This window comes from Schistocerca gregaria, chromosome 6 (assembly GCF_023897955.1).
Source record: "Schistocerca gregaria isolate iqSchGreg1 chromosome 6, iqSchGreg1.2, whole genome shotgun sequence".
NCBI classification, from domain to species: Eukaryota; Metazoa; Arthropoda; class Insecta; order Orthoptera; family Acrididae; genus Schistocerca; species Schistocerca gregaria.
The window spans coordinates 489,878,434-489,894,947 of NC_064925.1; the positions used below are offsets into that span (position 1 = coordinate 489,878,434).

General features: G+C 42.7%; 1 protein-coding gene across 1 annotated transcript in view; it reads right to left on the reverse strand.

The window, feature by feature from the left end:
* LOC126278509 (endonuclease G, mitochondrial) overlaps positions 1–16,514 on the reverse strand; it is a 52,837-nt gene that overhangs the window by 17,032 nt on the left and 19,291 nt on the right. The window contains exons 4-6 of the mRNA XM_049978675.1: positions 9,881–10,117; positions 1,299–1,479; positions 1,069–1,221 (exon numbers count right to left, since the gene is read on the reverse strand). Of these exons, the coding sequence (XP_049834632.1) occupies positions 1,117–1,221; positions 1,299–1,479; positions 9,881–10,117 (523 nt within the window). The 3' untranslated portion in view covers positions 1,069–1,116. The remainder of the gene's footprint in view (positions 1–1,068; positions 1,222–1,298; positions 1,480–9,880; positions 10,118–16,514) is intronic.

Consider the following 16,514-nt stretch of genomic DNA (forward strand, 5'->3'; position numbering starts at 1 on the left):
TAACTATACCGTCAGCAAACTATGGAAACATACTGGCCCACACCCACCACCTGACACTAACAGTTTCCACACCCCCCCTCCCCCCTATTGTCTCATCATTCTCATCTCACACCCGCTGTTTGCCCCCTTAGCCAATGCATCCGACCATCTTTCCCCGCTCCTCTCGTTTTTCACTCCTTTTTGCTCCCACCTTCCTGCCCCACAACCTCCTGACACTGCACCTGATGGCATTCTAGTCCATGCACACTCCAACAGACAGCATTCCTTTCTCAACCCACCCATACACTAACATCCCTTCCCCTTCTCCGCCCTCTACAGATTGTTACTTCCATCCTCTTTGATAGGTGCATTCTGGCCTGAGCTGCCTGAGTTGGCAGTCAGTTGTGAGTGAGATGAGCTTATTTGTGTATATTGAATGCTGTGCATTTCTCTTTTGCTGATGAAGGCTTTGGCCAAAACCCTTACATCAGTGTCTTAATTGTGTGTGTCTGCAATTTAATGTTCCTTCTGTATGGTAAGTAGCAATCTACGTCTTCCTAATTGTTGTAATATTTACATTCAAAGTATCTTAAGACTGAAGCACAAAGAATTATATACTTTGGCTAGGTGTGCCCCTTTTTGTCTTGCCAGCTGTCGTGTGGGGTGGCAACTGTTCTTATTGCAATGCTCATTTGGCATGTGCCTTGTCTTAGAAATGTACTGATAAATTCATTTAAATGTAATAAATATCACAACCTTTCTGTACAAATACCCTGACATAGCCTGTGCAATTAATGATGCAAGCAGGCAGTTAAAAAATTAAATATATAGGCTGGCACTGTAACATACACAGTAACTGTGAAAGAGAAACATCATTTTACAAATGCTGATGAAACTTTATATACAAAGGAGCTATATAAACTACATTATCAGATATAAAAAGGTTTCCGAAGATAATTATTTAACAAGAGGAAAGGTAGTAATTCCTTCACAATTATACTGAAAGGTAGGTCACTTCCCCCACACAAAAATATAGTCAATAACCAAGACATGTAAATACTTCAAAAATGTATAATTAAGAAAACGTACCTCCGCCTGTATGACTGCTAAAAGTAACAATCCACTTTCTCTCATTACTTAAACATATGATGTTTTTTTACCATTGATCAATCTGAGTTTGTTTCTCGAAATCTGATCAAAGAACAGTAGTCCTGCAGCTCTCTCTATACTTTCTGGTGGGACCTGTACAGTCATAAACAAAATTTTATAGTTACCTGCACTTCAGCAATAGGCGCAAGAACAGTGTTTTGAATTCTTACCTGGAACACTGAGAGTGGAGTATTGTCATCAATCTGCTGATTTGGCATAACATAAGCCTCCATTTCCAGTTGTTCATCTTTTGTTTCTCCAACAACCACCTTAAAGAAATGTGTGGGAACAGCAACAGTGTTCGGTCCAATTACTTCATATTTAACATATGTTTTACCATCATCTTCTTTCCTGCAGTAAAAGAACAAATTAGTTTCCTGTGAAGTTTTCATTAGTAAGAAAAAAAAAAAAAAAAAAAAGCAATATAGAAGTAATAAAAAGTGGGATAGTTACAGAGAGATTTGTACTTTCTTTGTGTATCAACAGCTAAGGTCTTTTAAAAACAAAAACAGAGGTTCACTATTAAAAATTAATACAATGTCATAAGCAGATGATAATTATATAAGGGAATTGTTAGGATTAAGATAGAGGATTTTGATGTATGAAGCAAGTGCATGGCTGCAATTTGTGCGAGATGTACTGCAGCTAACCCCTTTGGCAGCTGCCATATAATGGCCCAGTACACCTTTCCCAGTTGTCTGTAAACTAAGATGCAATGTGCCAAAATTAAACTTAATTTTATTCACAATAGATGCTCAAAATGATCTCCCTCTACACGAAGCTTGTAAAACGCACTTCAAATTTTGGCCAAGCTAAAATTCTTGTAATCACAAGCCAAACTTTTCAGTGAGTAATAGGTACTGTTTGTATATATTTTACCTTTTAACATCCCCCAAACATACGAGGCATGTGAGGAAAGTAATGAGGCTTTTTTTTGTTTCCAAAGTTTTTATTTTTTTTTCAAGCAAGAGTGTTCAATGTTCTCCCCTCCAAAGCGGTTCCCTCTGGCAGCTATACACTGAGTTGTTGTCCAAGTCTTGGTAGCAGCGCTGAAAGACTTCAACTGGTCGGGCCGTTAACATGTCTGTCACATCCTTTTGAATGCTCTCCAGACTCCCACAGTGACATCCTTTTAAGACTTTTTCAGTATTGGGAAAATAAAAAAAAAGTCACAAGGAATCAGATCAGGTGATTAGGAGAAGGTAGGAGGGGGGAGGGGTTTGGGGGGGGGGGGGGGGGGCACTACGGAACAAGAAGAATGCCATTTGAGGTAAAAATTTCTGTCAAGATGCAGCATCCACTTGTCTGCAATGTCCGGACTCACTCGACTCACCCTTATTCAGAGCATTTCGATGGCATGTTTGACAGTTTGTCCTGGAGCAACAAATTCTTTATGCTTGATACCCCTATTGTCAAAAAAGCAAATCAGCATTGTTTTGATCTTTGATTTGCTCATTCAAGCTTTTTCGGTCAAGATGATGTTTCAGTGTCCACTTTTCACTTTGCTGCTTTGTCTCAGCATCGTATTCAAAAATCCAGAACTCATCACTGGTGATCACACTGTCGAACCATTCATGGTTGTTGGCAGTCCTCTCAAGCAGATCAATGCACACATTTGGGTGTCCTTCCACTCAGTTGTGAAGCTTTTTGGCATCACTTTGGCACAAGCCTTTCGCATGTGCAAAACTTCAGTCCAAATTTGATGAATGATGAAAGAGTATAAGTTTAACAGGTCAACCATCATCCTTATTGTTAAATGTCAGACTGATCTCACAAGAGCAGGCACATGTACGACGTTTTCTTAAGTTTTTTAAATTGAAAATCTTTCTGAGTGAGGTTCATGTTCAATGTGTTCTCGGTTTTCCAAAAATGATTTGTGCCATCGAAAACCTCGTGCTCTTGATAAGGAATGTTAGCCACAAGCCAATTTTTACTTTTCAGAGGTCACACTTGCCAACTGCTCCAGTTTAACACAAAACTTAGCAACTATCTTTTTCATAATATTGATGCACACCATCTTGGATTTTCAATTGCTTGATCTCAGCTATGATTGTCAGAAGAATCTACTACTACCACCACCAATGGCACCATACCAGCTAGCCCGTTATTCCTGTCAAATGTACATTTACAACTTTACAGTCTGCCAAGGCTCCTTGGAGGACCCCCCTCCCCCAGAAAACCGACACGGTGTTTTCGTACATTTGGCAGGAACACAAATATGCCAAAGGATCAAACCAAACAGCGTCAATGTTACACCACAGACTAACTCACCTAAACTCCAAAGAAGTGAAAAACTTAGGTTGTTTTCCAACGGATGTGGCGGTCAGATGATGACCAGCATGCTAAGTCACTGGTTTCTTCTCAAAGCTCCCAACAATCAAGAAGAAATAGAACTGTGGTTCCAAATAGTGGGTTACTCATTCATCCCACCTGACAGGTTTCTTGGTATCATCAAAAGGCAACTCTGCAAGTTGAGCATCATTGAAAACCCATCTATATACATTCAGAACACTGAGACATTTGCAACGGTAGTACGTCTAGGATGATATGAATGCCCTGCTCAAGATTGGAAAGAATAGGTAGAAGGCTCATTTAAAGTTACTGATAACCGACATTTCACAAAAGGCAAAAAAACTTGTTTACGAAAAGAAAAAAACAAGAAGATTTGTCTAGTTCATGGAGAGTCGTCCTACAATTTTGAAGCTGGGGAGATGAAGAGCATCCTGAAGAGGGGAAAAGATTTCAGCCAAGCAAACAGCCTGACACCAATCACAGCAGGTGTAGAGCATTCAGGAGATAAACTCTTGAGACGTCAAAAAGCATTTGCTGCTCCACTTTGGTGAAGACTGGGCAACCAACAAACAACTCAAATTCCATACCGAGGCATTTGACAAGCAGGAAGGCATTCCTATCACTCTTGCCGCTGCCAACCCTCAGAATGAGGAAGAAGCTGGAAATGGTTTTGAGTTGATGGACAGTGTTGAAGTTGATGACGCTTAAAAGCAATTTTCAACCAATTTCATTTTCTGGAATTTTTTGTGTTTTAATTAAGATGCAACTTTCTGTCAATTTTTGTGTTTCTAAAATCGTGGAAAAAGAAGAATAAGAATAAATTTGGAAAGCACAATGGAGAAGTTAAAAAACTAACATGCATTTTTGTTCTCTTTTTGATGTAAAATAAGGCAGTTTTTCACGGTAAAATAATGTCACTTTCATATTTTTATATGCCACTTGTGTAGAATTTTAAGACCGCTTTGAAATAAAATATATTTTGTTTATGTTTGCAATAATTAATGTCCACCCTTCTGTCATTCCTGACATATGACCAAACAGCAGGTTTTGCAACCAAATGTTTGTTTCGTAATTGGCTTGAAACGCTTGCAAAACCTGCTAAATGGGTAAATTGGGTGCAATACCTGTTACGTCAATATTTCACATATGACTTTAATGTATAAAACCTAATCGCAGATTTCAGCCATTAATACCAAGTAATTAATTATTTTTCAATTATTTTTTTAAAAAGAAATGAAGTCTTTAGTAGTTTGAATGAGACAAGTTTTTCAAAATTATCTCAGTTTCACTTACTGTATCATGCAGTTAGTGGCTTTTTCATCTAGGCTACTCAATTGATCTCCCATCTCCAATGCTGCCTAAGAACTGTGCGATGCCTGCTTATTGGGGTATTAGTTCCCATCCAACATCGGAGAGGGAAAAGTGGAGGTGTCGGCTGGAGGGGAGGGATTGGTGAGGGGGAGGAAGGGGAAGAGGATGGAGGAGGGGGGGAGGGGAGAGGGAGGGAGAGGGGGAGGGAGGGAGAGGGGGAGGGAGGGAGAGGGGGAGGGAGGGAGAGGGGGAGAGAGAGAGAGAGGGAGGGAGAGAGAGAGAGAGAGAGAGAGAGAGAGAGAGAGAGAGAGAGAGAGAGAGAGAGGATGGGGGGGGGGGGGGGACAGCGAGAGATTGCATCTTAAAAACACCCTATATCTATATACAGGCGGTGGACAAAAATACACAACACGGTACTAGGCCTAATAGGGAGTAGGAAATCCATACGCTTTCAAAACAGCTTCCCGTTACTTCGAAATGGATAAATGCAGGTCAGGTATAGTTTCCAAGGGAATCTTATACCATTTTCCTTGCAAAATAGTGGGTACTTCTGTAACATTGTTGGAGGTGGATAGTGATCACGCCCTTCTCGCCAAGGTAGACCCCATATGTTCAATAATATTGAGATCTGGTGACTGGTAGCCACGGGAGAGTCGACAATTCACCTTTATGTTCACAAAACCAGTCCTGGACGATGAGAGCTGTGTGAACAGGGCTCTTGCCATCTTGGAAGACAGCACCATAACCGAATCCCTGCCATGTTTTGCTATTGACAAAAAGTTGGAAACATTGCAAAACAAGACTCATCCGACCAAATTTGTTTCTTCCATTACTCCAGTGTCAAGGTTTTACGACTTCGCCATCACATTATCCTGTTACGGGCATTTGTGTCACTGATGAGTGGCTTTGAAGTTCCAGCTCACTATGTATTTATGTTGTTTTGGTGCCGACAGAGTTCTCAAGTGTAACATTCAGTTCTGCAGTGACTTTAGCAGCTGTCACCCTCTTATTTTCCATCACAATCCTCTTCAATGATTACATGTCACAAACACTTAATACACATTTTCACCTGCCTTATGAAGTAGTGGATGATGTTTTTCCACTTTCCTTGTATATGGTAAAAATCTTTAATGTGGTGTCTATTGGAAATACCAAACACTTCGGCTACCATCATTTTGGCAGCACCCATCCGCACAAGCACCAAAAATTTGCCATCCTCGAATTCACTTACCTCCAGCGTAATGCACTCAGAAGTACAAAGAACACTGTTCTGATCATGATGGATACTTTTAACGTGTTGAAGGCATTGCACAGATGGTGTTCGTGGTCGAATGCGCTGTAGCAAGCTACACATTTGGCTAGCATCTGCATTTATGTTCAAGCAAGCATTTCCTGTGGCGTTTCATTTTGTTCAACCAGTTTTTGGCCACTACAAACATGTGGAACAATTAATCCGATACCACCATTATCAGCATCTCTTCCTATGTCGATCCCAAATATTTCCTGGGAATGCAAATTCATGTATACCCAGAAAATTTAGAGTACTTCACAGTACAGTGTTTTTGCACTCCTCTATAAACACAGGAATAACAAGAGGTAGTGTATATTGCAAGCACAAACGAAATGAGACCTAGTGATGGGGAATGAGCATCACCAAAAATGCCCATCAGTGAACTATGAAAAACAGTGTAGGATGTGGATGATAATTATTAGAACCATCCGTATCCCTGTACAGCAACTATGTGAAGAAAGTAAACTATAAGGAGTTTCTATGAGCAGTTAAAGCCTTGTGTGTAAACCACAACAATTCTTAGTAGCAACTAACAAGATTCTGGCAGCGGTAGTTCCAATATATCACAAATACCAAAGGTGCAATGAGAAGCAGCTTTATTTCTGATGTGACAATATCACCAAAAATGGCAGTATGACATGAATGCGCAGTGTAACTGCACAACAGAACAGTAAGTGGATCTTGAAATTTCTGCAACTGAATAAAAACACAACAAAATGTATACACACCAACAATGAAAATAAACTCAGTGCTGAAAATGGAGCAACATAATGATTAACTTTCTTAATAAACAAAAATGTGTTAGATTTGGAGACAGTATCTCAAGGGAAGATTATAACACTGATAGAGAATTTACGAGGAGAAAAAAAGCACAAAAACACTTAATACTGTAAGTTGCTGGATGTTTACAACTAATTCATACAATACAGGACTAAATTCTAACTTTAAATAATAAGGAAGTAGATACGAGGGGGGATACAAAAGTAACCAGAATCGTAATGTTGCACATCGTGTACTTGTAGTAGCCAGTTGCGCCGCCAGAGGGTTGTAGGAGTAGCTCTGCTGAGTCATTCTGCCACCCAGCGTCACCCAACAGTGAGAAGTGTGGTTTCCTTGGCAGTTCTTTGAATGTGCGTACAGTGCAGACGAGGAAATGGCTAGTTCTTACGAACAACGTGCAGCAGTGATGTTTTGTTTCTTGCTTGGCAAGAACGCAAGGAAACTGTTGCGGTTATTCAGACAGCCTACAGAGACCATGCTCTTAGTAAAACACAAGTGTACGAATGGTTTTCTCGGTTTAAAAAGGGAGAAACAGTGGTTGCAGATCAGCCCCGTTCTGGTCGACCTTCCACTGCTTGAAGTGAAGACAACATCGACAAAATCCGTGATATCAGTGAAGATCGACACAGGTCAATTGACCAACTCTAGGACTTGTCCGGGTTGTCCTGGAGCTCAATTCAGCGCATCTTGACCATCGATTTGGGGATGCGAAGAGTGGCAGCAAAATTTGTTCCGATGTTTCTTACCGGAAATCAAAGGGATTGTCGCGTTCAAACCTGTCTCAAAATGAAGGACGCGTTCAAAGACGATACACATTTTTTTTAAACAAAATCATTACAGGTGATGAGTCATGGTGCTATGGGTACGATCCAGAACAACAGTCATTACAATGGAAGTCACCTGCTGGCTCACCTTGACCAAAAAAAGCTCAACAAGTGAAATCGATGTTGATCTGTTTTTATTTATTTATTTTTTTTTTTTTTTTTTATACATCTGAGGGATCGTACACTCTGAATCTGTTCCTGAAAACCAGGCAATAAACCAACAATTCTATTTGGAGGTTATGGAACTGCTTCGCAGAAGTTTGTTGCGAAAACGTCCGACTTTGTGGGATTCTGGCGTGTGGTTCCTGCATCACGACAATACTCCCGCGCACACGTCTCTCAGCTTTCGCCAGTTTTTGGCCTCAATGAAGACGACTACCTTTACTCATGCGCCCTATTCGCTGGATTTAGCACCCTCGGACTTCTTCCTATACCCGAGGATGAAAAAGAGACATGAGAGGGAAGCATTTTGCAGATGTGGAAGACGTAAAATGCAATGTCATGAAAGTTCTAGCAGGTATCAAAGAGGACAAATTTAAAAGGTGCTTCAAACAGTGGAATGAACGTTTGAACAATTGTATTAATGCTAATGGAGAGTAATTCAAAGGAGATTGAGGCTGTATTTCAAAACAATAAAGTATATGCTTTCTAGAAAGAAAGTCTGGTTATTTTTGGGTCCCCCCTCGTATGAAAAAATATGTATATTCATATTGTCCCCTTCAAATTAATCCCCCGCAGATACAATAAACTTGTGCCAACACTTCTTCCAATCCTTGAAGCATTTCTCATAAGCACTTTTTGGTACAGCCTTGAGTACTTCCAGTGATGCAGTTTTTATTTCCTCAATCATTGAAAATCTTTGTCCTTTCATAGGTCTCTTCAGTTTTAGAAATAGGAAAAAGTAGCAGGGGGCCAAATCGGGTGAATATGGTAGTTGAGGCATGATTTTTATGTTTTATGTTTTGTCACCAGTTATGACCCTTTTGAGCAAATTAAGATCATCATTGATGTCATTCAAGAACTCCTAAGTGATAATCGAGAAGTTTTGGAACGAACTTTGCTGACACACATCTCATTCCCTAAACATCCAAAAACATTGCATGACACGAGGCAACTGATATGCCAACATCCTCAGCAAGTTCTCTTATGGTAAATCAATGATTTTCCAAAACAATTTTCTTCACAGCTTCGATGTTATCATCTGCTGTTGATGTGCTGGGGTGTCCACAGCGAAGTTCATTATTGGCATCTTCTCAGCCATCTTGGAAGATGCTTGTACCACTTGTAATTATTATTATTTTTTTAATTTCTTACAGCAGACTCACCATATGCCACTGTCAACATTTCAAGCGTTTTACAGCACTTGATTCCATTTTCACACAAAGTTTGATGCAAAATCTTTGCTCCAGTTTTTATAATAACCGAAAATCACCAAGCACACTAACACATGTCTAACCTTTCTATCTGCCAAAAACAAATGAACTATGCTGTATGCTTGAAACTGTTAACATATGTCCGGGACATGTGCCCCAACAGAACAAAAAGAGATTTATAATTAAATGTACATTGCCTGCGCAATTTGATAAGTCACCTTACTTTCTGAACAGTCGTCCCATTTTTTATGCACATGCATCAACAACTAACATTGCAGCATAGTTCCAGGCCACTGAAGACAGGACATCAGAGCAGTAAGACATTGAATCAGACTTTTTAATTCTGGCAGTATTTTACACACATTAAGCAAGGCATAAGAGCCACCATAGTTAGGCAATGATTTTACAGCCAGCAGACGCGCTAAGGGGTAGCAGGTTAAACATTTTGACAGTTAGGCTCTATGGCTGATGCTATAACTAACAAGAACAGAAATGTCAAAAAGGCAGCATATACTATTGTAAAAAAACAGTTTTTCTAGTATATGTTGAATGTTTAGTCAGTCAACCTGGCAGATCTCTACAACTACTTGTAAGAAGGTTATACAAAAGTATATATAATGGAAGGTGTTTGTAACACTTCATCTTACAGTTGAGGCATTAAGTAGTTGTTAGGCACTTACAAAAGGTCGGACATTGCTAACTTTCGTGCGAGGTCCGAAAGTTGTGTAGTAACCAGAAGCATTTGGCAAAATAACTGCAGACCATCTCCTCCTAGTATTAAATTATATCCTGTACTCAGTTACAGTGACATCTAATACATGTGATGCAGAAAATTTATTGCCTAATAAACTATTATTAATGTTGCTATAAACTGTTAATACCTGGGCAGATACAGAGGACCCGTGCAGACGTAAACATTTTTATATATTTTAGTCAATCTGCGAACATGTTTCTCCAAACGGTTCCACGAGTTTCTATTGAATCCAACACCAACTTGAGGTGCAATGTTTGACAAAAAGAATGTTTGATCAACATAGGTCTGACTACTTCGATGATTCCCTGCAGCAGCAAGATGGCCCCTGTCATATCCACTGCCCTTGTAATCCTTGTTGGTTGACCTGGAAAAATGAGTGCCAAGAAAAAAGTCATGGAAATACAATAGCACCCAACAAATATTTAAGGACTTTTAACATAACAAAAACACTGAGCTTGTAGTGCACATTACTACTTTTATCCTTTCCCTTAACTAACTACTAAACAGCACAATTATTTTACTTTGTCCATAATGGACTCTCTATTAAGGGCTGCAACTGATTAGATGGTACTTCGTATTTTTCACGCATATGTAGCAATGACGCGTAGGACTTTGTTTTACTGAAGACATCAAGTAGCTGAAACAAATTTAGTACCCTAAGCCTATAAAATATTTCTGTGGTAATGTAATTATAAAAATCATATTTTTAATGGCAATATTATGATTAGGCTAGATTGCTACTGACCTTATAGAAGAGGTGGTGTTGATCACAGATAGGCACAAAAAGAAGACTGCTAAACAAGTAAGATTTCGGCCAAAAGGGCTTCTTCGGAAGTACACTCCCCCCCCCCCCCCCACACACACACACATTCATTCACAAAATAACTCTCACATACATGACCACTGTCTCTGGCTGCCGAGACCAGACTGCAAGCAACTGCGCACAATGGGAGAAGAAATCTGGGTGGTGGGAGTAAGGAGGAGGCTGGGGCAGGAAGGGGGAGGCATACGAGGATAGGGGTGGGGGACAGTAAAGTGCTGCTTGTGGGAGCATGCAGGACATGGTGGGGAGACGGTAGGGCAGGTAGGTGCAGTCATCAGGTTAGACACTGTGTGGGGCAAGAGGGGGGGGGGGGGGGGGTACGAAAGGAAAGAAGTAAAAGAGACTGATTGTGTTGGTGGAACAGAAGGTCATATAGCGCTGGAGTGGGAAAAGGGAAGGGGATAAGTGGGTGAAGTACAATGAGTAACCTTCGTCGGTTATTGTCTTTCACCTAACTATGTCTTTCCCTGTTCCCACTCCAGCACTACACAGCCTTCTATCCCACCAACACACAGTATTTTCATTTCTCTCCTTTCCCACTCCCCTCCAACCTCCAACCCCCCACCCCACCCCACCCCACCCAGAGTCTAACCTGATGACTGCACCTACTCAACCTCCCCTCTTCACACCATGCCCCTGTACGCTCCTCAGACAGCACTTTACCATTCCCCACCCCTACCCTGCGATCCCTCCCACTGCCCAACCTCCTCCTCCCCCCTATTACCCAGATTGCTTCTGCCATCATGTGCAGTCAGGTCTTGGAGGCCAGAGACAGTGGTCATGTTTGTGTGTGTACACTCCAGGTGAAGGCCTTCTGGCCACAAGCTTACTGCTGGCAGTCTCTTTTTGGTGTCTGTCTGTGACTCAACGTCTCCACTATATGGTGAGTAGCAATACATCCTTTTCATAATATTGTCATCATTCAATCCTGGATTTCCTATTGTTTTACACATTTTTAAAACTGTACAGCCCAACTGAGGAGTGCAACTTAGTAGCAGATGAGTTTGCTCTGCTCTGCCCTTGAGCACTACCTCTCCCAATGCCCACCCGAAGATCTTCCAAAAACCTCATTCCTTATCAAACTTACCAACTTTTCCTTATCACACTTGAAGTTGGCACAGTACTTACAGTAGAATATCTTTGGCTTCCCTCTCACAACCATGCTTCCATCCTTGCTACCCTCCGTTTTCCTTTCCCCGTTGCTTCATAGCCTGGGTTGTGAGTAACTGAATCCACTTTCCCTTCTTCCCTTTCTTCCCTCTCACTCCTCCCTGATGAAGGAACAAAGTTCCGAAAGCTAGGAACGTAAATTTTCTGTTCTGTTTTGTGTATCTATCAGCTGTACTGAGTTGAAGTAAGTACTGGCCAGCCCCTCTATCTCTTCGTTAGTAATTCTTTTAGTGAGCTAAACAACATTCATTCTCATTCTCAGAATGTGACTATAAAACAATAGTTGTGTCATTCCTGGACGTGTCAGATTTTCTTAGGATGCTTACGTAATACCAGTGATTTCCTTTATAGCCAAATTTCGCCAAAGAAGACTGGACTTTCCTTGTGGCTCTGTCTTAAATTATTGATCTTCATCCAGTTATCAAGGTCTATGATTCATTTGTGTGCATAATGCCTGTGATTTGATTAAATTGTTATAGCATCTTTGTTTTGAGTTCCAGCATACTGATTTTTCATTATACCTGCTCTGACGTAATGTTCATTTTTATTTGACAAGTTCTGTAGCTTTTCCAACTACAATGAATTCTTCTAATAACTTGGGCTGTGTGGGTCTACTGGATCTCTTTGTCTATAAAGAGATAACACCAGTTGCCTGCATTAGCGAATTTGCAAGGAGGTTTTGAGGGTGAGAATTTTGTCTTTACAGGCTATGCATTTCCTGAATTCTGCCTGATGTTCATCAATGACATGGTTAGTTCATGTCTCAAGTCACTTGTGTAAGACTATTGATAATATTTTGTGAGTAGGCTTAACTGGTAGCAGGGAAATTGATATTTATGTCCATTTTATCAACTTTTTGGACCGCCTCTACAGCTGCGTGGTCAGCATAGATAGCTGCCATGCAAAGGACATAGGTTTGATTGACGGTGCCACCAAGGCATTTTCCTTGTTGGGAAGACAGTCACGGGTTGAACTCTGCCACATGATGCCAACTGAAGAGCTACTTGACTGAATAGTAGTGGTTCCATGGTCCAGAAAGTCTGCAAAATAGCCACAAGAGTTGTGTACTGACCAGATGCCACTCCACACTGCACCCACATCACTCCAAGGCAGAGGAGGACAATGCTTGGTAGATGTCTCTTGGGCCTTCACAACCTAGACAATGAGCTCTTTATTTATTTTATGCATATATCTTCTATCCAGCACATAAATCGCACACAAAAATCTTTTTGCATGTTAGTTTTACAACTCATAAGTACAGGTTATTTAAATTTTTACATGAACTGGATACCACATGATGAATATTTGCAAATTTAAGTAAAAATGGGTTCCATAATTTGATACCGTATACTTGAACTTACTGTACAATTAGGTGGAAGTGTTATGGATTTTCCAGCACAAATTGCTGTGTGAATGAGTAAAAGCAGTTTTCCTACAGGTTAAACCTCACAGCTTCTTTTTATTTATTTATTTTTATCAATTAAACCAGAAACACATTATGTATGTGTAATCTGGCACATAGTTTTGTTCCTGTGTGATGTACATCTTTTCTCGCATCATCAGCCGATGTTGCAATGTGTGACTGAGGTAACTGAACTTTTACTATAGTATTGCATAAATGAGTAACCAGCAATACCGTGCACTCCCCCCCCCCCCTCCCCTCCACCCCAAAAAAAGGTTTCTTTCTGTTTTATTCAATTAAATATAGATGGCATAAGTTTCTTTGATTTACTCGTCTTTGTTAGTTTACACCTTGATTCATTTCATCTCCCTGAAGGTTCTTCTTCACAGGGCTATCTACAGAAAACAATGAATGAATGGAAAAATATTGTTCTGAGTAAAAACGTCTCTTTCCTCAGCACTCTTCTTTAACAAATATAACTACTTCAATTTTTATTTATCAGTTTCTGTGAGCCATGGAACACGTCAGTGCATAGTTTACAGGATGCTGATCAGAAAATTTATAAACACCAGAGTTAAATAATGAATAAAATATGAAAAAAAAATAGGAGCATGCAAGTAGATAACACGCTACAGAGAAAAGTTCTGAACTACTGCAAACAACTCCTGTTAGGATAGGAGGAGTGTGCCATAAGGAAACTTTTCAACATGGATTTCAACACTTCAGGTTCATCACTCCAATTTTCAGTTTTGATGGAAGACTGTTGAAAATTAAAGCTGCTGAATAGTGCACACCTTTCTCTCTTATCCACAGGAATATTATTTTTCTGTCTATAATTCGCCAAGTGAATTCGCAGTTGGTTGGTTGGTTTGTGGGGGTTAAAGGGACCAGACTACTTAGGTCATCGGTCCCTTGTTCCACGACCATAATAATACACGAAGAAAAGTCCAACAAGCAATAAACACATAACGGAGACGACAAGGGACGACACAGTACAAGAAAGACATAGACGAAGACCAGAGAAAAGAGATTAAAAGACACACAGAGTGCGACGGTCATTGGCCGACCATGAAAATAAAACTGGAAAGGCCAACAACCAAGGGACACATTAAAACACCACAAACTAAAACCCCAGGCCAAAAGCCACAGTCGACACTAAAAAAAAAAAAAAAAAAAAAAAAAAAAAGGGACTCTCATATTAAATGATAAAAACCCCCTGCTTGAATAAAACGGAGAACTAAGTCAGCCATAGTAGAGTCATCGGTTAAAAGAGCAGGGAGTGTATCAGGCAGCGCGAACGTCTGCCTGAGGACAGTTAAAAGTGGGCAGTCTAGTAAGACGTGTACCACGGTCAGGGCCAATCCGCAGCGACAGAGAGGCGGGTCGTCACGGCACAAGAGATACGCGTGCGTGAGCCGGGTATGTCCTATGCGGAGCCGGCAGAGGACGACAGCGTCCTTGCGAGACCCCCGCATGGAGGAGCGCCACACACTGGTTGTCTCCTTGACTGCCCGAAGTTTGTTGGGAGAGGGCAGGGTGCGCCACTCATCACGCCAAGCAGCAAGGACCTTCTGCCGCAATACGGATCGGACGTCACTCTCTAAAAGACCGATCTCCATGGCCGGGGAACTGACCGCCTGTTTCGCCAGTTCGTCAACCCGCTCGTTACCCGGGATGCCGACGTGACCCGGGGACCAAACAAAGGTGACAGAGCGGCCGCAACGGACGAGAGTATGGAGGGACTCCTGGATAGCCATCACCAGACGGGAACGAGGGAAACACTGGTCAAGAGCTCGTAAACCGCTCAGGGAGTCACTACAGATGACAAAGGACTCACCTGAGCGGGAGCGGAGAAACTCTAGGGCACGATAGATGGCAACCAACTCGGCAGTGTATACACTGGAGCCAGCTGCCAATGACCGTTGCTCACAATAATCCCGTAGAGTGAGAGCGTAACCAGTGTGACCAGAGACCACCGAACCGTCGGTGTAGGCCACCGCCGCGTTCGGAAACTCGGCCAGGATGGAAAGAAAGCGGCGGCGGAGGGCCTCCGGAGGCACTGAGACCTTCGGACCCTGTGCCAAGTCGAGCCGAAGGCACGGTCGGGGCACACTCCACGGGGGCAGACGGAGATTGGCCCGGAAAACAGGCGGCAGAGGAAAAAAGTCAAGGCCACGGAGAAGGTCCCGGAGGCAAACCGCAATGGGACACCCTGACCGGGGCCGCCTGTCTGGAACATGGACGATCGAGCGCGGGAACAGGAGACGGTAGTTTGGATGCCCTGGCATGCTATAAACGTGCGCGGCATAGGCGGCCAGAAGGCAGTCATGCCGGAACCGCAATGGAGGGACACCAGCCTCCGCAAGTATGCTGTCGACGGGGCTTGTCCGGAACGCTCCCGTGGCGAGGCGGATCCCGCAGTGGTGTATGGGATCCAGCAATCGCAATGCTGAAGGCGAGGCAGAACCGTACGCCACACACCCATAATCAAGGCGGGACTGGATCAGCGCTTGATATAGGTGGAGGAGGGTGGACCGGTCGGCACCCCACCTGGTGTGGCTTAAGCAACGGAGAGCGTTTAAGTGCCGCCAGCATGTTTGCTTCAGCTGCCTAATATGGGGCAGCCAAGTCAACCGGGTATCGAACACCAGTCCCAAGAACCGACGCGTCGCGACCACAGCAAGGGGTTCACCGTCAAGGTAAAGGCGCGGCTCAGGGTGAACCGTGCGACGCCGGCAGAAATGCATAACGCAGGTCTTCGCGGCCGAAAACTGGAAGCCGTGCGCTACAGCCCATGACTGCGCCTTGCGGATGGCACCTTGCAGCTGCCGTTCAGCAGCGGCGATGCCACTGGAGCTGTAATATAGGCAGAAGTCGTCCGCATATAAAGAAGACGCGACGGACGACCCCACCGCCTCAACGAGCCCATTGATGGCAATTAAAAACAGGGACACACTGAGGACAGACCCCTGTGGGACCCCGTTCTCCTGGACCCGGGAGGAACTATGCGACGCAGCTACTTGCACGCGGAAGGAACGATACGAAAGAAAATTCTGAATAAAAATCGGGAGCGGGCCCCTAAGGCCCCACCCATGAAGTGTGGCCAGGATGTGATGGCGCCAAGTCGTATCGTATGTCTTCCGCATGTCGAAGAAGACGGCAACCAGATGTTGGCGGCGCGCAAAGGCTGTACGGATGGCAGACTCCAGGGAGACCAGATTATCGACGGCAGAGCGGCCTTTACGGAACCCACCCTGAGACGGAGCCAGAAGGCCCCGAGACTCGAGGAGCCAACTCAACCTCCGGCTCACCATACGTTCCAGCAACTTGCAAGGAACGTTGGTGAGGCTTATGGGGCGATAGCTG